The 23,032-nt window shown below is 42.1% G+C and overlaps 2 protein-coding genes across 3 annotated transcripts in view; both read right to left on the bottom strand.

Annotated features, from left to right (window-relative positions):
• Window positions 1-243: 243 nt before the first annotated feature.
• Window positions 244-15,900, bottom strand: LOC145878634 (uncharacterized). Of its 2 annotated transcripts, XM_082974369.1 has the most exons (15): window positions 15,831-15,900; window positions 15,601-15,624; window positions 12,962-13,021; window positions 12,296-12,745; window positions 12,074-12,190; window positions 11,155-11,676; window positions 10,704-11,039; window positions 10,298-10,618; window positions 10,137-10,169; window positions 9,651-10,055; window positions 8,933-8,992; window positions 8,734-8,772; window positions 6,460-6,501; window positions 5,941-6,006; window positions 244-3,582 (listed from the first exon to the last, which is right to left on the bottom strand). In XM_082974369.1, exons 1-15 carry the CDS (start codon window positions 15,883-15,885, stop codon window positions 3,536-3,538), a joined length of 2,577 nt encoding a protein of 858 aa, XP_082830495.1. In that variant the 5' UTR covers window positions 15,886-15,900; the 3' UTR covers window positions 244-3,535. The 2 variants fall into 2 exon arrangements, with proteins under 2 accessions (XP_082830495.1, XP_082830496.1); XM_082974370.1 differs by lacking the exon at window positions 8,734-8,772.
• A 14-nt stretch (window positions 15,901-15,914) lies between these two features.
• elnb (elastin b) overlaps window positions 15,915-23,032 on the bottom strand; it is a 46,428-nt gene continuing 39,310 nt past the window's right edge. Inside the window, exons 28-33 of the mRNA XM_014195741.3 lie at window positions 22,689-22,853; window positions 17,112-17,174; window positions 16,855-16,929; window positions 16,722-16,754; window positions 16,071-16,091; window positions 15,915-15,961 (exon numbers count right to left, since the gene is read on the bottom strand). Of these exons, the coding sequence (XP_014051216.2) occupies window positions 15,915-15,961; window positions 16,071-16,091; window positions 16,722-16,754; window positions 16,855-16,929; window positions 17,112-17,174; window positions 22,689-22,853 (404 nt within the window). The remainder of the gene's footprint in view (window positions 15,962-16,070; window positions 16,092-16,721; window positions 16,755-16,854; window positions 16,930-17,111; window positions 17,175-22,688; window positions 22,854-23,032) is intronic.

The raw sequence follows: 23,032 nt of genomic DNA, 5'->3' as shown, positions 1-23,032 counted from the left end.
AAATGTATACTGTGGTTCTGTTAATGCTACGCATAGCCCCAGGCTGTAACTCAGGGTTACAGTGGTGGTGTAGCATGCCAGGCCAGCAGAGGAACACTTATGGTTAATGCTGGGAGTAGAATGTCATGTGCCTTGGTGGGAGGGGTGTATCTGTTTCCTCTTGCTGTGCAAAAAAGCAGACATCACTAGAGTGGTGTGTGTGTGCTTGCGTGTGTTGGAAAAGGTTACACTTACAACACAACATTCAGGTAATTTCTTTATTTAAAAACTGTGTACTGTGTGGGAAAAAAAGTGCATAATTCTCTTCTAAGGTAAAACACAGATGTTCTTTGTCTGTCTGGGCTTAATGATATAAACACTAGAGCCCATAGATGATAACTCAAGATTACAAAGTTTCATTAAACATGTAACATGACACCTCAGGTAACACTAGCATTACAGAGCAAAGACAATGTAAAAAAATAAAGCACTTCATTTTTTTAAATCAGAAGACTAAACATTGTTGAAATTGTAGGTTAATAAAGACTACAAAAATGTTTTAGCATTTTTTCTTCATAATTTAAAAAGCTAAAGTAAACAAATAGTTTAAATTCAGAGTGAAAAGACTTGAACTGCATCAGTGTTAAGCCGAAATCACACCAGGAGATGCCTGTCAACCGTGTGAAATTTGCTTGCGAGAGGCGAGCGTCAATTCACATATACTGCGTAGTGTACGTCAACGTAATCGTCATGATAATCCATAATAAACAGTTGTATTTGTTATGTTCGCTATATAGCACCTGGGAACTATTTTTGTGTGTTCCTTTTGATTCATCTTAGATGTCCTATGGGAGCCACCGTACCTGCCTGCACAGGCTAAATAATTGTTATTCATGAACATGAGAGTTGTAGCTAATAAACCTGAGCAGTCTATAAGGAATTTAGCTAGTCTCGTTCTTCCTACATAATAGTATTCTCTCTTGAAATCGTAGTTCCTCGAGTTTCCCAGCCGTAGTCTGCCAAGGCCTGGGGTCTCCAGCAGGTTGATCATGAGCTACCAGTAGCTCGCAGCTCACCTATGAGTAGCTCACCAAACAATTCTGAAAGCATATGCAATTGGTCATGTGTTCCATCGCAAACTGTCATAAACAAATCTCCCAAGTATCCGGCACTGCAAGCTCCCACCTATCTAATCAACACAACATTGACATTATCCCAGCCCTTGTTAGCCACTATTGGCATAAAAAATAAAACCTTAAACAATATCTGCCAATTAATTTCCGGTAGTATTGCCCGTCTGTCTACTGTATATGGTGTGGCGCGTTTGTCTATCACTCTGTGTGTATAGCCAGTTGATGCGATAACCGTCTTGTGGGCTGACAGAAATGCTTTCCCTAAAAAGTTCTCAATTAAATGTTAACTGCAAAGTAGGCTTACCTGGCAGAAGTTTATCATAAGTAAGTATATCATTTGTATCTATTTGTTATTTACTAACTTTGCCATGAAATTAGCAGCAGTACAGAACCATCGCTAGACTGGCACATTAGACAGCACATTCCTTACTCGCTAGATGCACAATAAAGGGGAAATCTATTTGTTTTCCTCCAGACCCCACCCAAAAAAGGTATCCTGATGTGATTTAACCATGACATGGACTCAGAACAAACTATTTTGTTGTTTCTCTATGAACAATTGTAATTTTGAGAGTAAAATCAAAAACAATCTTAAACCAGAAAACATAAAACAGAGAACGTATTTTGGGAAATTGAAAACATAATTTGAGAAAGAAAATCAGACTTTATAGGGATCCCCTTAGAGTTGTTTATTAATAATTATTTTACCAGGTATATTGACAGAAAACAGTGCACTACTTTCTCTTATACACTAAGGACCTGAGGAAGAGTTGAATGGGAGAGGAGAAGAGAAGCGACATGTTTAATTATTTTTAAAGTAACTCAGGCTAGAAAAGGTTGGAGACCCCTGGCCTAGGCTATATGCCTGTGATCGAAATCCCATGCCATTGTTTTCAAATATGTATTGGCAGTTAAACTTATCAACACTAAATAGACACTTTTAAACTATACATTTCACATTTCCAGACATAACGATGCAAACAGTCTATTTTCTGGCAATTTATTTGCTAATTTTACCAGCATTGCTTCGTGTAGATGTGGAGAGAAATAGACTTGCTTTCTAATTTGATGTGGATTGACGCTGTTGAGGCCAATCTGTCTCTCATTCACTCCCATGCATTCTATTTCCTGCGTGAATTCACGCGCGTAAAAAAACATGTCTCGTTTAATTTGGGCTTTTGTCAACAGTCTGCAGCTATATGCTCTCTACAGTTCACTGTATAACATAACCGTCTATGTCACTAAAACTAAATGAACTGAGTACTGGTAACTTACAAAAAATGTGTTCCTTTAATTGAATGAGTCAAGGCAATCAGTTTTCTCAAATAATTTGAGTTAACAGAATTATGTTTTACGGTGATAGGTCTGAAAACAGGCCAATCTGTGGCGATCAGCATGATTATAATATTAGTTTTAATCAACTGCAAATGTACATGTAGGTACTGTTGCTCTCGGTAAAGCCAATATGAGGATTTTAAATAGAAAATATACGTTTGCACATTTTCAGTCATCTCAACTATGGCTGTACTAACACGGTCATATCGATGTGATTAAGTGTTCAAAACACTCACAGCAATTCAGTGTTATACAGCCATTCAGAAAGATGTTGATAATATTTCAGGCAAGTGGCTTATTAAAACCTTACTATATATTCTGTAAAGGCATTATAAACGACTGCATATACAATCTTAAAACCTTTACTAATGGCTCTAAGGGCAATAAGCTCCCTTTTTTTGAGAACTGCCGAAACTAGAAGCAGTTAGAACATGAGCATTGCTGTGGACACACACTGCTTTTGAGGGTTCAGAGTGGACACAGTTCTAAATCAAAAATGGTGGTTGTAAAATTACCACTCTAAAGATATCTCCTATGATTTTAATTTATACCAGCAGTGTATGTATATATCTCAAGACACCTTGGGCCAGATTTTGTAAATGTTTGCTACTAAACACCTTGAACAAAAACTAGGTGTATTGAAAAGTGCAGGTGCAAATGTTGAGTAAGTCTGGGCCTGTGTGTCAATAGCATAGCTTCGTAGAGGGATGTTAGTCACATTAATCAGAAAACAGACAGTCAGCATACAGACAGGTCTAGAGGCACTCCGTTGTGGGACGCCTTAGTATCAGTGTTTTAAACAAACATAACTCATGGTGGAGCTAAATGGGTAAATGGGGTACACAGGTGGGTTAAGGGGGGTGGAGGTAAAGGGGTACACAGGAGGGGCTAAAGGGGTACAGGTGAGGAACAATTAACACATCACAGTTTCAGAATAAAAGATCAAACAGGCTCTGGTTTTGCCATTGCCCGAGATTCACACTTTAAAAGAAAAAAAAGGGACATATTAGTAGTTGAAAATCAGTACATTCTGGAATCATGCAGTAGCACCACAATGTTGTTGATGAGGTCACTTCTTTTTGCTGCTCTCACTTCCACCTCCGTCCGCAGTATTTACCCTGGCAGTCGGCGCCCCCTGAAGGACCATTCACAGCACAGTATCTCAGGGCCATTTGATCAAATGACATACAATCAAATAAGAATATTTACAGTACAGCAAGGGTGGAACAACATGTATTATGCACAGTGGTGTCTGAAATTACTGACAAGGGCCCCAGGACCAGGGGAAGCGAAATAGCCCCATAACTTCAATAATCCACTTCCATATTTGTCTGTTGATATGGGGTTCTTTTCTGGTTGTGCATTCTCATTTTAACACCTAGCTCACCACTGGTGTACGTGGCCAAAGAGCTCTATTTTGTCATCAAACATATGTAAACGCCTGGAGTTTGCTAAACGGTATTTGGATTGGAACTGTGCTTTTGTCAGATTACATGAAAATAGAGCTTTTTTGCCACGCACACCAGTGGTGGGTTCAGTATCGAAATGAGAATGTAAAAGCAGAAAAGAATCCCATACCTACTGTCAGGGACGGACTGGGACAAGAGTTCAGCCCTGGAATTTCATCCTCACCAGCCCACATCACTGTGCGCACTACCAACTCATCCCAAAAACCCAAATGTATACATATTTTATTTTTTACCTTTTAACCTAGGCAAGTCAGTTAAGAACAAATTCTTATTTATATATATATGCAGTACAGTACCAGTCAAAAGTTGACAACACCTACTCATTCAAGGGTTTTTCTTTATTTTTTACTATTTTCTACATTGTAGAATAATAGTGAAGACATCAAAACTATGAAATAACACATATGGAATCATGTATGTATACTGTGAACCATCAGATCCTCCTCTCCACCCTCTCCGAGTTGGGCATCTCCGGCGCGGCCCACGCTTGGATTGCGTCCTACCTGACAGGTCGCTCCTACCAGGTGGCGTGGCGAGAATCTGTCTCTGCACCATGCGCTCTCACCACTGGTGTCCCCCAGGGCTCTGTTCTAGGCCCTCTCCTATTCTCGCTATACACCAAGTCACTTGGCTCTGTCATATCCTCACATGGTCTCTCCCATCATTGCTATGCAGACGACACACAATTAATCTTCTCCTTTCCCCCTCCTGATAACCAGGCGGCGAATCGCATCTCTGCATGTCTGTCAGACATATCAGTGTGGATGACGGATCACCAGCTCAAGCTGCGCTCCATCCATATCTCATAGCCATATCAAATATCTTGGTTGTATTACGTTGTTATTAAGCTGAATAGTGAGAGTTGAGAAATTATACCTACAGAAAGCTGAGACCCTACTCTCTTTGACAGGGACAAGGGGAAGAAGCTTCAAAAGGTGTGTTTTTCCCGCAATTGCATTTTTAAATGTTTTACGATCGAACGCATTTTTCTCTCAAGTGCATTGGGGAAGAGGAGAGGGGTTCGCTTATCACAGCAGCATACTCCTGCATAACAGGCACAGGGGCAGGGCAGACACTTTTATTACAGGAATCATGAGGTTAATGCCCTTTACTATTAGCCATGAAGTTGAGTGAGGTTACAATATCGAATGTGCTCTTTCTAAGTTTTTAGGCACCCTTTCTGTTTTTTACGATTCATGATCTTGGCTGTCTAACTAATGATGGAGTCGGCGCAGGTCTCTTTGCTGATGTCGCATTTGACTTTGAATGTTAGGCTGATCTGAAGTCACGCAAACTATCAGAAAACCGTGCTGGTCCATCTTGGACGGGGGGCTGGCCGTTGCCCACTGATCAGCCAAAGGCTTATTATATAAACTGAGAAATTGCAAAAAAGTTGTCAAAAAAACTGTTCCAAGGCCCATGAGCCGCCGGCCATGTCACCTTTTTTTCTTCTTTTTTAGTTCACCTTTATTTAACTAGGCAAGTCAGGCCTAGGAACAGTGGGTTAATTGCCTTTTTCAGGGGCAGAACGACAGATGTTTTAAAATGTTGTATTTTTCTATAACTTCAAAGATCCACCACCATATTTGTTTTATCGGGCTATTTTGCTTCCACTGGTCCTGGGGCCCTTGTTAAGGTCAACAGCATCATGAACTTTACCCAGTACCAGGACATTTTAGCCAGAAACTTGGTCACCTCTGCCAGGAGAATTCTGTATGGAGTAATGGACTAAGATCCCTCCCAATGTGTTCTCCAAAAAATAAAACATCCTCGCAAGGTGAGGTATTGAAAGCTATTAAAAACAGAGGTTTCAACAATTTTGACCCCTTCCTTTTTGAGAAAAAATGTATTACTTGTTAAACAAAATCTATTTCTGCGAGCAATTGTATTAGTATAAAATAATATAATTTTCTCTTTTTTTTAGCACACAGTATAGCTCATCTTTATCAAGTTGGTAAATAATTTTGGACCCCACTGTATATTATTTATAACACAAGACATTGTGCTTTTGTGTTGGTGTTTACCTCTGTAGCTGCGTGCTCCCAGGAAGCCTTGCATGGCTGTGTATTTGGCTGCCTTCTGTGCCTTCGCTGGAGGAGTAGGATAAGACAAGGAGGTTCATCAATTTAAACTGAAACCTTGTGTCCAGTACAGCTCAGGAATGCCAGAAACATGTCTATTTCATGTATCAGGGGTTGTGCCATAAGGTCAAGTAGTTTTGACTCATTTCATCACTAAGCAAAATGAGACCAAGTCCCTAAAAGACAAAAAAAATAGCTAACAATTTGCGAGTCCTTGAGCTGATCTTGTTTTATTTGCAGTAGTATGTTAATCATTCTGACTCAGTGAGGTGTCAGGCTAATCAAGATTAACATGTGTTAATTAACTGTGAGCAAGCGTGAGTGTGTGTTTGCATGCATTTAAGCATCCAATCAAGCGTGTGTGTGTGTGTGCGAGCATGCGTACATGTGTATTTGGGCTTACATGTGCATTTGACTATCAGGACAGTAATTTATTATAATATGTGAAGCAGAATGTCTTACATTTCTGCCCTGCTTGTCCCACTTCTCCTACTCCGTAGCCTCCTAGAGAAGAAAAATAACAGGAAATAGACAAACCCACATCAGTCATATTAAACAGCTGATCATTCCTACCGAACTGACTATTTAATCTGTTCATTTTTTGTCAGGCATTTGTTAACATAATAAATAAAAGGACTGACATCTCTGCAATATCAACGTTTATAAAACCCAAAGACTTTGACTCTCAGAAAATTATATACTAAAGCTTTCCAACATCTTTTTTTCTTACCATGGGAGAACATTGTGAATATAAACTCATGTGAGACGTCTCTTTGGGTGAATCTCTATAGTAAAACTCCTAAACTTCTTCTAGCAAACACAGTGGAGGATTATACTTAGAACTATTGAGAAAAAGTGCATTGATATGGTTTTGCAACATTTTACGACACCTTGGCTGCTATTTAGATATTTCACTAGTGACTATTTTGAAGCAGAGATTAATTGGTATTTGTGAATTGACATTGTAGTCTCGGTCCTAATTTAATGTGCTCTACATCATCTCTGGCCGCATGGCAAATGGCCCAATACAATGCCCAAAGGTCAGTCAGCCCTTCCCTGTCAAGAGGCCAAATTCTCTATCTACAGTATCCAGAGGACTTACCATTGGAATGTGTGATATAATAATACTAAGGATTCATGTTTGGTATCTATCTGAAACTTGTTCACTGAGGGTAACTCTGATGCTATATGGATGTATGATCTCTGTGGTAACTTGTATATGTTCAGTGTGTACTCGACACCATATGCAAGGATCTCTTTTGTCCTCAGGAATTATCGCTCTCCCTCACCCCCTTAGGTGATCACATATACAGTAACTTCAGAAAGTATTCATCCTACTTGACTTATTCCACATTTTGTGTTACAGCCTGAATTCAAAATGTATTAGATATATATATTTTCTCACCCACGTACACACAATACCCCATAATGACAAAGTGAAAACATGTTTTTAGAAATGTTTGCAAATGTATTGAACATAAAATACAGAAGTCTCTCATTTACATTAGTATTCACACCCCTGACTCAATACTTTGTAGAAGCCCCTCGATGACGATTAGGGGGAAGAAAGGGGTCCGATGACGATTAGGGGGAAGAAAAAATAAATCTATTGAAGCTCCCTCTAAGGAGACCTGTGGTGCTCTCCATCCTGATTGCTTCAGGAAAGTCTGTGGTAAGAGGGAGAGTGTGGCCAGGAGAACCAAACAGGGTTCTACCACTTGCCCCTCTTGCAGCTTTGAGTCGTTTTGGAAATGTCTGTATCAGCTTTGCACATCTGGATTTGGGGATTTTCTCCCATTCTTCCTTGCAGATTTTCTCAAGCTCTGTTAAGTTAGACGGGGGAGTGGTGGTGAACAGCAATCATCAAGTCTTTCCAAAAATGTTCAATGGGATTCAAGTCTGGGCTTTGGCTGGGCCACTCAAGGACTATCACATTCTTGTTCTGAAGCCATTCCGGCGTTGCTTTGGCTGTATGCTTAGGGTCATTGTCCTGTTGGAACGTAAATCTTCGCCCAAGTAAGGTTGTTTGCATGCTGAAGCAGGTTCTCATCAAGGATTTGCCTTTATTTGGCTCCATTCATTGTTACCTCTATCCTTACCAGACTCTGCTGCTGAAAAGCATCCCCATAGCATGATGCTGCTACCACCATGTTTCACGGTAGGGATGGTGTTGGCAGGGTGATGAGCTGTGCCTGGTTTTCTCCAGACATAGCGCTTTGCATTCAGGCCAAGGAGTTACATTTCAAAGAGTTACATTTTTGTCTCATCAGGCCACAGAATCTTTTGTCTTATGCACTCAGACTTTCACGTGCCTTTTGCAAACTCCAGGCGTGCTGTCATGTGCGTTTGTCTCAGGAGCGACCTCTTGTCTTGCCACACTCCCATAAAGCCCAGTTTGGTGAAGTGCTGTAGAGACTGTTGTCCTTCTGGCAGGTTCTCCTGTCTCAGCCAAGGAACTCTGTAGTTCTGTCAGAGTGGTCATTGAGTTGTTGGTCACCTCCCCGTCCTTCTTGCCCGGTTGCTCAGTTTGGTTGGATGGCCAGCTCTAGGCAGAGTGTGTGTGTGTGTGTGTGTTTAACACAGGACAGGTAAGTTTGTAACTAAAGAACAGCTCCTTAGAGCCAGCCTAATGCCAGCCAATTCTAACTGCATGTTTGAATTCAGAACCATATTTAGCAACATGTTCATAACACTTGCACTGTTAAAGCTCCATGGTCTTTGTTGTCTTGCTCTCACCTGGTTGATAGCCAGCTCCACCCTGGGAGCCATAATAACCTGGAAAGAGGACACAGTAAACAAGCCATCTAGCCTGCACTAAACAGGCAGAGGCTACATGAGAATACCAACACATGGGATGTATGTTCCTACCCCCCTTGGTAGTTCACCTTGTACCTAACTCCAGGTACACCCTATATTTACACCCCAGGTAACTCACCTGGAACTCCTCCTCTTCGCCCGGTAGCTCCAGCACCAGGTACCCCACCTGCTCCAACACCTGGATAGCAGGTACAGGTGTGTTAGTGTGTGTGTAAGATAGAAGGGAGTTCAACAAGGGTGCTGTTTGCGGCAAACAATTTCAGTTGAACAATTTGAATTAACATTCCAAAATGTTACGGTAAAGCTGCAAATAGCAAATCTTAGTATGGATTACTGTGACTTTTTACCAGCAATATTCAAAGTGCAAATGACTTTGCTATTATTACTGCGTAGAAACCCTACACAGCCACATTATTACAGCAGTTTAAACCCGAAACAGATACTTACGTTCACCAAACAATGACCTTTCCCATATAAATACATGGTAGATATAAAGAATTGGCCTAAAAATATATTTCCAAATGTATGTATTACAAATATATTTACGTTTCAAAATTGCCAAAGAAATACCTTATTTGGCAAAATGTTTATATTTCACATGTATCCTAAAATGCATCACTGTTACATACAAAACAAATGGAATGTTTCCCTTCTTAAACGCACCTATTGACTAACAGGTAAATTGGACACACCTGAAGAACAGATTGATTGTAAATTCAAAAGCGCCAGAAGGCTAGTGAAAAGGTAAGCATGTGTCTAGTTATCATCAGTTGTAGCTACACCAAGACCCTGGACAGTTAACTACAGAGGGGATACAAGTATGTTTTCTTCCACACCTGGTCCAAAGAGAGCTCCACCCAAGGAGGAGGAGCCATAACCTGATTTGTTTGGCTTCACTGCACCCTGTCCAGCTCCACCTGGTCCATAACCACCAGGCCCAGTCCCGTAGCCACCTGGTACGGACCCAACTCCTCCCTGGCCAAGTCCAGTTCCAGCACCCCCCCCTGGTCCATAACCGTCAACAGTTCCACCACCAGGTCCAAATCCAGCTCCAGGACCATAACCACCAGGGACTCCTCTACCTCCACCAAGCACAGATCCAGGCACTCCTCCCTGGCCTAGTCCAGTCCCTGCTCTCCCTCCTGGCACTCCTCCCTGACCAAGCCCAGTCCTTGCTCCCCCTCCTGGCACACCTCCCTGGCCAGCTGCTTGTCCTCCTCCAATGGAACCACTTAGCATACCTGTCAGTGGAAGAACTTCATCAGCAAAAATATTATTCCTTGCGAGAATTAATGGAACATCTAAAAATATTATATACTCACCATATTTACGAGCTTTTGCATTTGCGTCATACCCTGCAATACAAAACAGGTATCACAAATTGTTTGCTCTAAAGTGCATTTTTCTGAGTGGAGAGGTGTATAAATAAATACAAAGAGGAGATCTCCATTGATCCACACTTAAAAGCAGTAATTTTCAGTACCTCCAGCTCCAGTTCCCTGTCCAGCCCCAGCTCCAAGTGGTCCATAGCCACCTGGTCCAGCCCCGGCTCTTCCCTGACCAAGTCCGGTCCCAGCACCACCTCCTGGTCCATAACCACCATGAGTTCCAATGCCAGGTCCATACCCAGCACCGGGACCACTACCACCACCAAGCCCAGATCCAGGCACTCCTCCATGGCCTAGCCCAGTACCTGCTCCCCCTCCAGGCACTCCTCCCTGACCAAGCCCAGTCCTTGCTCCCCCTCCTGGCACTCTTCCCTGGCCAGCTGCTTGTCCCCCTCCAAGGGAACCACTTAGCATACCTGTCAGTGGAAGAACTTCATCAGAACAAAGATTTATTATTCTTTGAGAGAATTATTGGAACATCTAAAAAGATTATGTACTCACCATATTTATGAGATCCAACTCCACCTGGTCCATAGCCACCAGGTCCAGCCCCATAACCTCCAGGACCAGCTCCGCCAGGTCCAAGACCAGCCCCAGGCCCATAACCTCCAGGCCCAGCACCATAGCCACCAGGTCCGGCCTCTGCTCCACCTGGTCTGACCCCAATTCCTCCCGGCCCTGCACCACCTGGTCCATAACCTTTAGGTCCGGCACCGTATCCACCTTGCCCGGCCCCAGCCCCACCTAGTCCGGCCCCAGTTCCTCCTGGTCCATAACCAACTGGTCCGCCACCATAACCACCAAGCCCATCTCCATCTCCAACAGCTCTCCCATAGCCTGAAACAGAGGGGAGAGTGAATTCACAGACACTAGGATACATTTTTATTTTCACACATGATGTAAATGTGATGTGACATTATAAAAAATGTATGTGACAATGTTTCTGCCATACTTTTAGGTGGTTTTCCAGTGCCAGTTCCTGTACCAGTTCCAGCACCTGTGGGGTATCTGCTACCAACTCCACCTGGTACATAGCCACCTGGTCCAGCTCCACCTTGACCTCCACCTAGACCTCCTCCTTGACCTCCACCTACTCCTCCTGGTCCTGCTCCGGCTCCTATGACACCCAGGCTACCAGTTCCACCCAGACCTCCACCAACACCACCGGCTCCAGCACCTCCAGTCTTGTATGGCTTGGATCCATATCCTCCAGGCCCAGCCCCAGCACCATAGCCACCTGGCCCAGTACCATAGCCACCAGGACCAGCTCCAGCCCCATAACCGCCTGGACCAGCACCATAACCACCTGGACCAGCACCATAACCGCCTGGACCAGCACCATAACCACCGGGTCTGGCCCCATAACCACCGGGTCCAGTGCCATATCCTCCAGGACTGGCTCCGTATCCGCCTGGTCCGGCACCATATCCTCCAGGACCTCGTCCTCCTGCTCCAAATTGGCCAGCACCATATCCTAAGTGGAGGAGAGAGAAATTACATGGATGAGCCTGTGCAGATATTTTTTTAGAAGAGATACAAACACAGAAAGACATGCAGACAGCTGAAAGAATGCTCAAAGCCTGGCTTCCCTGAGCCCAGTCCTTCTCTAGCCCCAGTTGGGTAATGTAGACCTGACAAACCAAGCCTGTGATTAATGCTCTAATAAAATAAACATTGTGTGTGTGTGAGCGCCTTTCAGACTGACAGGGCAGTAACTTTAACATACCTCCACCTGGCAGGACTCCACCAGCTCTGTAGCTTGCAGAGAGAATAATTACCATAATGAAGACATCAGGACAATCATCTTGTTGTGGTGTTGAGTTGAAACCAGAAGACTTGTTTGGTATATCTGGTTTGAAGTCATGGCTTACTTTTTCCTGGTTTGGGGGTTCCAGCTCCTACATCACCGGCACCACCAGTCCCAGGGACCAGAGCTGCTCCTCCAGCACCTCCTGCACCCAGACTGCCAGCTCCACCTGCTCCATAACCTAAAGTTGCAGAGACCAACAGATCATTAAAGTGTCATCTTAATCATCACTTCGTTGACAGTGACAGCCCTATATAGTCTTGTTATAGTAGCTTTTAAACTGTACCTTTGGGTGGTTTGTCACTCCTGCCTGGTCCTGCACCTCCTCCAACTCCTCCAGGTTCTACTCCTGCTCCTCCACCTCCTGAACCTCCAGCTCCCCCTGCACCGTTAGGACTTCCTCCCACTCTAACTGCAACACCGTCTTTCCCCCCTGCTCCTCCCGGTCCTCCTCCTCCTTCACCATCACCATCTCTTCCTACACCGCCAGATCCACTGCCTGCTCCTCCTGGTCCTCCTCCTCCTCCTATACCATCACCATCTCTTCCTACTCCGCCAGATCCACTGCCTGCTCCTCCTGCACCATCAGGACCTCCACCAACACCTCTTGCTCCTCCTCCTGCATCTCCCTCTCCTTCACCAGGTGTATCTCCTCTTGGAGCCTTCAGAGGTTTAGTGCCAGGTAGTCTCCCCCCTCCAGTGATATCACCGATAGCAGCACCTGTAGAACCAGCACCTGTAGAACCAATCAGGTGACAGAGGTTTCAGACCCAAACCTTGCCAGACCGATCGATGTGGATCACAGCATAACTCGATTGTAATTGCTGCAATTGTCTCTTGTTAATAACCTTTCTTTTAACAGTTTCATTCAGACAGACTTAGCTGATATTTCATGTTTTAAGTTTTACAGGAGATTGTTTTGGTGAAATCATGTACACGATGAAACCATCACCTGCTTGTCTTTCGTTAGAGGGTTTTCCGCCGGCACCAATACCGATGCCTGTTCCCGAACCTAATGAAGATAAAGGACTTAAAATGACATCACCTGTACACACAGCATAACTGTTAGTCAAGCACTACTGAAGGCTATAGGGGCGGAGCTTGATTTGGCATCGACAGTACCTTCAGAAAGTATTCAAACCCATTCACTTATTCCACATTTGTTACAATCTGAAGTCAAAATTGATTAAACATTTTTTTATCTCACCCATCTACACACAATAATACCCCATAATGACAAAGTGAAAACATGTTTTAAGACAGATTTGCAAAAATGTCTCTTTTACATAAGTATTCACACCCCTGAGTCAATGCTTTGTAGAATCACCTTTGGCAGCGATTACAGTTGTGAGTCTTTCTGGGTATGCCTCTTTCTACCCCTGGATTGTGCAACTTTTACCATTATTCTTTTCAAAACTCTTTAAGCTCTGTCAAATTGGTTGTTTATTATTGCTAGACAACCATTTTCAGGTCTTGCCATAGATTTTCAAGTAGATTTAAGTCAAAACTATAACTCGGCCACTCAGGAACATTCACTATCTTCTTGGTAAGAAACTCCAGTGTAGATGTGGCCTTGTGTTCTGTGTTATTGTCCTACTGAAAAGTGAATTAATCTCCCAGTGTCTGGTAGAAAGCAGACTTAACCAAGTGTTCCTCTAGGATTTTGCCTGTGCTTAGCTCCATTTCCTTTCTTTTTTTTCCAGAAAACTCCCCAGTCCTTAACGATTACAAGCATACCCATAACATGATGCAGCCACCACTAGCTTGAAAATATGTAGAGTGGTACTCAGTAATGTGTTTTGGCTGGAGGTAAATCAGACACTTGCACATATATAAACTAGGATTAATTAGTTTCTAATTTATGTTAATAAGTATTGGTGGTTATGTTGTACATTGTTATTGTTTAATTTGTTTAAAAAATAACAACTGCTTAAAGCAAGCTAGTTACAGTACGCTCTTATTTGTCATGGGTAATCAGATTATTGATTAGTTTTCGGTGCAAGCGGAAAGTATTTTGGTTTTACAATTCCAAATGGCTGAGACAGTAATAGAATAATCCAGAAATTGTACCTGCATTAGCCCTAGACCAGGCAGGGTTAGATCACAACAATCACCAGGTTAAAGTCCTGGACTAAGTGTTGGACATCACTTTTAACTCTTATCTTGAACAATGATGAGCATCTGGAAAATGAATTATTAATTATGTAAGCAGAAATCTTTGATTATAAAAGGGCTTATCTTTGCACTGGCAATTTATTATTAGTAGTAGTAAAACCGTGCAAACAATCAGACCATCAGTGAACCAAGCAGCTTGTTTCCTTCTTGAAGCTATTAGTGGTGAATACTGCCCAGTTCAGGCATACCTATATCAATGTCACATACTGTTCTGGACAAACATGTTATGGTTAGCCCCAGTAACTACTGTACTGGCCTGAATTGTTATGGTTAGCCCCAGTCACTACTGTACTGGACCGACATGTTAAGGTTAGCCCCAGTCACTACTGTACTGGACTGACATGTTATGGTTAGCCCCAGTCACTACTGTACTGGACTGACATGTTATGGTAAGCTCCAGTCACATTCTTTACTGGCCTGAAATGTTATGGTAAGCTCCAGTCGCATTCTCTACAGGCCTTAAATGCTATGGTAAGCTCCAGTCGCATTTTGTACTGGCCTGAAATGCTATGGTAAGCTCCAGTCACATACTGTACTGGCCTGACATGTTATGACAATGACCAGTCATATGCTAATGTAAAATCATGGCATGTTATGACCAGGTTCCAGTCACATACGGTACTGGCCTGTCAAGGAACAGAGCCTTCATTTACCTCCATCTTTACCACCAGAGCCGATACCCAACCCAATACCACCATCGCCACCGACGCCCAGCCCAATACCAGTACCCGCACCAACACCAGTACCAAACCCCACACCAATCACATCACCAGATGAACCTGACCCAGAACCAGTGGAACTAGAACCAGCGGAATCAGAACCAGAGGAACCTGATGAAGAGGCCAAAGGTTGAAATAGATGAACCTGTTGTCAATGAGGTCATCACTCTGGAGGTACTTTCATGCTCCTCACATGTCTTCTGAGTGTTGTAGAAAGACAAATAATCTACATTCAGTTTCAAACAGCCAATTCGACTGGATCAAACAGACTTATTTAGCAACGCTAGTTAAAACTCCACCTTTTCTCCTTGTATGTTAGACGAGCATCATGTCCAAAGATATCTATATACAGACACACACACACACACACACACACACACACAGTGGTGGAAAAAGTACAAAATTGTGATACTTGAGTAAAGTAGATACCTTAATAGAAAGTTGAAAAAAAAGTGAAAGCCATCCAGTAAAATACTACTTGAGTAAAAGTCTAAAAGTATTTGGTTTTAATTAGTCTCTAGTTTCCCCCTTTATGTGAGGAACATCAGGGGTCTGACAGTCACTTACCAGCACCAGACTGGCTCTGGTGCTCACCACCAGCTCCTGAGTTCTGTGCAGACCACAGAATGAAAAAATAGGTACCTAGACATAAGGGTATGTGATAAGTTTACAAATATGTGGTTATTCTATTTCTCACCTCCAGAGTGAACTCCTACCCCATCTGCAGCTCAAGAGAGTGGGAGTGGGAGAGGGGGGAGAGTGAGTTAGAGCAAGAGAGTGAGGAAGGCGGATGGAGTGAGAGACAAATAAAGAGAGAGAAAGAATACCGTAAGTCACAAATGCATGCAACAGATATCAATAATTAAAAGGCTGTTATTACATATGTATATTGATATCACAATTAACACAAAGACAACTGATACTCACCAACTCCAGCCCCAGCTGTATAACACAAGACATGAAAGATAGTATTAGACTTCATGTAATGGTGACACAGACATCAAGATAATATCAATGCACCACAGACTCACCACTGGGTCGAACAACTCCAGCCCCAGCTGTACAAGACACAAGAATTTCAGATGTTGGCCAATGAAACCACACCTTATTGAATTCAGGATTAGTATATCATACGTATAGATAACATCAGATTCTTAAGTCACTTACTTTCTGGCACTGCAATTCCACCTACGGAACCAAATGGAAACAGACATTTTATAAGTGAAAAAATACTATGTACTGTACATCTGTTACATAATAGTGATAAAAGTTAGCATGAAAAGGGTTGAGAGCTGATGTGTGAGAAACTCAGAGTTGGAAGCAAAGAGAGGAGAGAGAAAGGGTGAGAGCGCGATGCATATTGCCTTACTGGGTGAATCAGGGCCTGTGTCACTAATGATAATAGCGATGCCTGTTGCCAAAAGAGACAACAGAGAACAATGACTATGGTCCTTGCAATAAGCTGTAGAACACAACAGGGATGCGTGCCAAATGGCTCCCCATTCCCTATATAGTGCGATACTTTTGACCAGGGCCTGACAAGGGCTCTGGTCAAAGTAGTGCCTGGTCACAAGTAGTGAACTATGTTGGGAATAGGGTGCGGAAAGCACACAAAGTATTCTGGTATCATATGTGTGCACATGAAGCCAGACAAAAACCAACTACTAGTACTTTGCACACACAGCACTGCCAATGATATTGCAGAGAGGATGCAGTGATGTTGGGGATGAAGCAAAGGTAACTTTAACACAAACAGTGCTCGTTAACAGATGCAGTAGAGACCTATTACATTCTCTCTAAAAGATCAGATGAACACACCTGGGATTGCTGTCCCTCCAAGCCCCGATTTATCTGTTAAACAGAAAAGAAAGAGAAATGCATGTGTTCACACATACAACTAAAGCCCAAGACTGGGACTAGGGATGTTTGATCGGGTAGTTATCAGAAATACCTGGTTTTCCTCCAATGATAGGGATTCCTGTGTCTCCCACCCTTCCTCCAACAGCACCAGCTGTGAGGCCGGTACCTGTCATGAGATGATAAAGGTGTTCTAAGAAATATATAATGTCAAAAACATCACCTTAGTTTATGGCTTCTTCTCTAAAACCACTGTTGCACTTATTGAAGTCAATGGTTAAATCTTGGTTGGCCAGAAATGATGTTAGAATGGTTTTAGCAATAGGATTTGGCCCATCCCACCATACCCACCATCTCCTGGGCCACCAGAACTTCCAGATCCTTCTAGAACCCCACCGGCACCACCAGGCTCACCTGGTGGAACAAAGTAACTACAGGTAACTGCCAAAATAGAGGAAACACCAACATAAAGCGTATTAATAGGGCGTTGGGCCAGAACAGCTTCAATGCACCTTGGCATAGATTCTAGAAGCGTCTGGAACTCTATTGGAGGGATTCAACACTATTCTTCCATGAGAAATTCCATAATTTTGTTGATGGTGTTGGAAAACTCTTGCACCACTCTAGAATCTCCCATAAGTGTTTAATTGGGTTGAGGTCTGGTGACTGACATGGCATATGGTTTACATCGTTTTGATGCTCATCAAATAATTTAGTGACTACTCGTGCCCTGTGAATGGGGGCATTGTCATCCTATGGGGGTATAGCTTTGGTAGCCAAAATAATAGCCTACCCAGCATTTCTATATATGATGGGATGCTCATTGCTGAATTGACTCAAGAACCACACTTGTGTGGAATACTTGCTTTCAATATACGTTGCATCCCTCATTTATTCAAGTGTTTCCATTATTTTGGCAGTTACCTGTACTTTGAAAACTGGGAAAGTTTCAAATATTAATGGAACGAATATGACATGCAGTGACATTCCCAGTGTGACATAGCAAACAAAAAGGGAGAAAAGTGTTTATATTGGACATCCTAGCTATTATTTAAACATCCATTGCAAAGTTATGGCATGTGTAACCACGTATTTACCGTAACTGTTAATGAAAACCTGCTCCAACAGACCAAATGTAAATATCTAAATTCCATGGAGGCACCATCCAGAGTACCGCTAACACTGTTACCTCTGTCCACATAAACCTAGGTAACATCCCAAATGGTACCCTATTCCCTACATAGCATTACTTTTGACCAGAGCTCTATGGGCCATGGGCAAAGGTAGTGCACTATAAACTGTAGGGCAGGGCTCTCCAACCCTGTTCCTGGAGAGCTACCGTCCTGTAGGTTCTCTCTCCAACCCTAATTTAGTGCACCTGATTCTAATAATTAGCTAGTTGATAAACTGAATCCGGTTAGTTACAACTGGGTTTGAAATGAAAACCTACAGGAAGGTAGCTTTCGAGCCCTAATATTGTGCCTTCAGAAAGTTTTCAGACCTCTTTACTTTTTCCACATTTTGTTGTGTTATAGCCTGAATTTAAAATAGTTTGTTTTCTACATTTTTACAAATGAATTAAAAATGAAAATCTGAAATGTCTTGAAACAATTGTATTCATTATGGACTCGCTCTGTGTGCATTATTTTTGAATGACTACCGCATCTCTTTGGGGCGGCAGGTAGCCTAGTGGTTAGAGCGTTGGACTAGTAACCGAAAGGTTGCAAGATTGAATCCCCGAGCTGACAAGGTAAAATCTGTCATTCTGCCCCTGAACAAAGCAGTTAACCCACTGTTCCTAGGCCGTCATTGAAAATAAGAATTTGTTCTTAACTGACTTGCCTAGTTAAATAAAGGTAAAATAAATGAATATCTGTACCCCACATATACAATTATCTATAAGATCCATCGGTCGAGCAGTGAATTTCAAACATAGATTCAATCACAAAGACCAGGGTGGTTTTCCAATGCCTCGCAAAGAAGGGCACCTATTGATAGGTAAAAAAAAAGCAGACATCAAATATCCCTTTTGAGCATCGTGATGTTATTAATAGACTTTAGATGCTGTAACAATACACCCAGTCACAACAAAGATATAGGTGTCCTTCCTAACTCAGTTGCCGAAGAGGAAGGAAACTGCTCAGGGATTGCCTCCATCAGGCCAATGGTGACTTTAAAAAGAGTTTGAGTTTAATGGTTGTGATAGGAGAAAATTGAGCATAGATCAGCAACATTGTAATTACTCCACAATGCAAACCTAATTGACAGAGTAAAAAGAAGGAAGCCTGTACGGAATAAATATTCAAAAAATGTATCCTGTTTGCAACAAGGCACAACAGTAATACTGCAAAAAATGTGGCAAAACAATTCCCTTTTGTCCTGAATGCAAACTGGAACACGCTGTCATTCACGTTGATCCAGAGCATCCCAAACATGCTCAATGAGTAAGAATGCAGGCCAAGGAAAAACTAGGATATTTTCAGCTTCCATGAATTGTGTACAGATCCCTGTGACATTCAGCATTATGGTGAAACATGAGGTGATGGTGGCAGATGAATGGCATGACAATGGCCTCAGAATCTTGTCCCGGTGTCTCTGTGTATTCAAATTACCATCGATAAAATACAATTGTGTTCATTGTCCGTAGCTTATGCCTGCCCATACCATAACCCCTCCACCACCATGGGCCACTCTGTTCCCAACGTGGATATCAGAAAACAATACGATGCCATACACGTGTTCTGCGGATGTGAGGCTGGTTGAACATACTGCCAAATTCTCTAAAACAACATTGGAGGCGGTTTATGATAGAGAAATTAACATGACATTTTCTGGAAACAGCTATGGTGGATATTCCTGTAGTCAGCATGCCAATTGCATGCTCTCTCAAAACTTGAGAGATCTGTAGCATTGTGTTGTGTCCCCAGCAGAAGGTGCACCTGTGTAATAATCATGGTGTTTAATCAGCTTCTTGATATGCCACATCTGTCAGATGGATGGATTATCTTGGCAAATGAGAAATGCTCACTAACAGGGATGTAAACAAATTTGTGCACAACATCTGAAAGAAATAAGCTTTTTGTGCGTCTGGAAGATTTCTGGGATCTTAAATATTTCAGCTGATGAAACATTGGACCAATATTTTACATTTACATTTATATTTTTGTTCACTGTAAATAGTGTACCAAAAATGTTGCTAGAAATATGCAAATGTTTAATGGCAAACAGTTCACCAGAGGGTTTTTTTCTGCCGAAAAACTTGAGGCAACCATATTTAGAACCATAGAAGAAAAATATTGGAATTGGAAACCTAGTGAACTAGCTTTCTACCAAAGTTGTGCCTGATGAGTGCCTGATAACTTGTTAATAAATTGTCCTAATAAACCTAAAACTCGTTAGGTATTTGATGCCTGGTTAGCATTGTCATGTTTTTATGGTATAGGGTGAAACACATTTTTTTACTGGGTAGCTAGCTAATGGCTAGCGCCTAGCTAGCTTAGCTTGCTAAAGTTAGCTATTATAAATAGCTAACTAATGATGCGATTGATATCTTAAAGACATATTTTTAGATGAAGACACTGCTGTCTTTAAATACCAATAATATGTCAATATGGTAGCGTCACTGTTCAGTAACGTTAGCATGTTTATTATCTAGCACAACAACTAAGGTAGCAACTATATGAGTTGACTTGACATCTAAGCAAAACTACTCTTTTGCGGATTGGATACCCTTTTCCCTACCCATGGTGTTGGAAGAGGCTGCATTGGGAAGAGGATGCATCCTACCCAAGGTGTTGGAAGAGGCTGCATTGGGAAGAGGATGCATCCTACCCATGGTGTTGGAAGAGGCTGCATTGGGAAGAGGGTGCATCCTACCCATGGTGTTGGAAGAGGCTGCATTGGGAAGAGGATGCATCCTAACCATGGTGTTGGAAGAGGCTGCATTGGGAAGAGGGTGCATCCTACCCATGGTGTTGGAAGAGGCTGCATTGGGAAGAGGATGCATCCTACCCAAGGTGTTGGAAGACGCTGCATGGTGAAGAGGATGCATCCTACCCATGGTGTTGGAAGAGGCTGCATTGGGAAGAGGATGCATCCTACCCATGGTGTTGGAAGAGGCTGCATTGGGAAGAGGATGCATCCTACCCAAGGTGTTGGAAGAGGCTGCATTGGGAAGAGGATGCATCCTACCCAAGGTGTTGGAAGAGGCTGCATTGGGAAGAGGATGCATCCTACCCATGGTGTTGGAAGAGGCTGCATTGGGAAGAGGATGTATCCTACCCAAGGTGTTGGACGAGGCTGCATTGGGAAGAGGCTGCAGCAACACCCTGGAAAGATTTTTGTTGTACACTAAGACTTTTTTAAATTGATAAATATGTGTATCGTCTTCAAGCTTGATAAGGTAAGAAAATGCATGTATTGTTCTCAAACACCTATACATTCATCCTTTGTAACAATTAGATCTTTCATTGCTTTAAACTAGGAGCTCTCTCTTTCTAGAAGCAATCAGTTACCAGGCAAAAAGACAGATTGAAACTTTCAAACGGAGGACAGCGAAATATGTGTGCACCAGGTCAAGACTTCTTGCATGCATTACCTTGATGTAACTCAAATATAATTAATTTAGGAAAAATAATATAAATAGTCATATTAGGCATAACTCAATTTTATGTTGCTTTTCTTCCACACAAGCCTTATACACCCAAATCAGGAATAAGAGACAGCTAGTAGACAACTGGCTCTTCATCATGATATCCCAATTCAGTCTAGATTGAAGATTGTAAATTAGTTAATTCGTTTGAATCAATTGTGTTGAGGCTTGGCTGGAGAAAAATCTTGTATACTGTGGCTCTCTAGGAACGATTTAGCCACATATTTAAGATTTAGTAGGCCTAAGTCCCACTTTATGCTAGCTACATCGTTTGTTTATATAGAATTTATACAGGGCAGAAACATTCTATATATTTTTCAGCAAGGAAACAATATCTGTTTCAGTTAGAAGAAAAGCAACATCAAGGCAACTTTGTTACAGCTCACCCAGTTTTTCCGAAGCCTAACCCACCTATTAGCTGGTGAGTCTACCTCTTAAGATGACAAAATATGAAATGTTTTAGGTACTTGTTTTCTATCTTAATTTTGTTTTGTGTTCTCTGATTGTTCCAGTGGATGCATTCAACAAGCTTTGGATGAAGGACTCCAAAGTTCACTCAAAAAGGCAATAGTTCTGACCTGGGTTTGATTTTGTTTTTGTTGTTTTAATTGTTTACATTGGTTGAAAGCTCATCGCTCAGTTATATACTGTCCTAAGGTTAACATCCCTATAGTGTTCACATTTCTCTCATTTAAATGTTGTAGCTATGTGAAAGCATTAAATAAACAATTTATTTGGGAAATATTGAGTCTTTGCTCTTTTCTTCATTAGCATGCTGATGATTTCAAGGTTAATATTGTAACACTTGGCATTATGTTTTAATTGTAGGATAGATAAGAATTTGATTGGATTTATTTGTATATGTTAAGACATTGAATACATGTTTAGTTTACTCTATGAGAAACAAGTTCATTTAAAGCTATGTGTGATTGGTTTTATGTAAATAAGACATTTCAATGTGAAGTAATCAAAAGGCTGATCTAATTTGCATATTCAGAAGGAGTTTGAAACAAATTTGCAACAAACAGTGTTCTCCACAAGTTTCCCAGAATTGTTTGCCAGATGTTCACGTCGTCGCAAATTTGGCACAACAGTTTAGTGAAAATATTATTGCCACAACTGTTTGCCAGAAGCCTGTTTTTTTTCTGTAAGGGCATGCAGCAGGTAAAGAGAGATTAATAGATGCCAGAACCAGTTCAAACAAGATTATTCAGTTGAAATTAATTGAAATTAAGTCAACTCAAACTTTGACCTATAACTCTGATTATGTACCCTACCTCCAGTGCCTGCTCCTCCTGCGCCTGTCCTGTTTCCTCCTGCTCCTGTCACAGTGCCATCTCCTCCTGCTCCTATCACAGTACCGTCTCCTCCTGCTCCTGTCACAGTGTCATCTCCTCCTGCTCCTGTGCCTGTGCCAGGGCCAGGTGTAGGTCCTGCACCTCCTAAGTAACAATAGAAATAAGTCATCCTCATCATCCTCAACATCCTCCTCGTCATCATCAGACCGGATAACGAAGGATGGACCCTCATCGTATTTATCAGGTTTGCTTCTGGCTCCACTAGGCACACCTGCAAAACAGATAAACCATAAGCTCTGCCCCTTCCTAGACTCTATCCCTAA

This window comes from Salmo salar, chromosome 04 (assembly GCF_965601325.2).
Source record: "Salmo salar chromosome 04, fSalSal1, whole genome shotgun sequence".
Lineage (NCBI taxonomy): Eukaryota > Metazoa > Chordata > Actinopteri > Salmoniformes > Salmonidae > Salmo > Salmo salar.
Note: the sequence above shows the minus strand (reverse complement) of the source record. Positions and strands in the feature narration are given on the sequence as shown.

Bases quoted from the DNA above. Each gene is read 5' to 3' on its own strand.
- LOC145878634 (XM_082974369.1), bottom strand. From the start codon at position 15,885: ATGAAGTCTAATACTATCTTTCATGTCTTGTGTTATACAGCTGGGGCT. The intron at 11,040-11,154 runs GTATGGCAGAAA...CCTCTGTTTCAG, and splicing joins CACTGGAAAACCACCTAAAA to GCTATGGGAGAGCTGTTGGA. The intron at 8,993-9,650 runs GTGTGGAAGAAA...CCTGCTATCCAG, and splicing joins TGGAGCTCTCTTTGGACCAG to GTGTTGGAGCAGGTGGGGTA.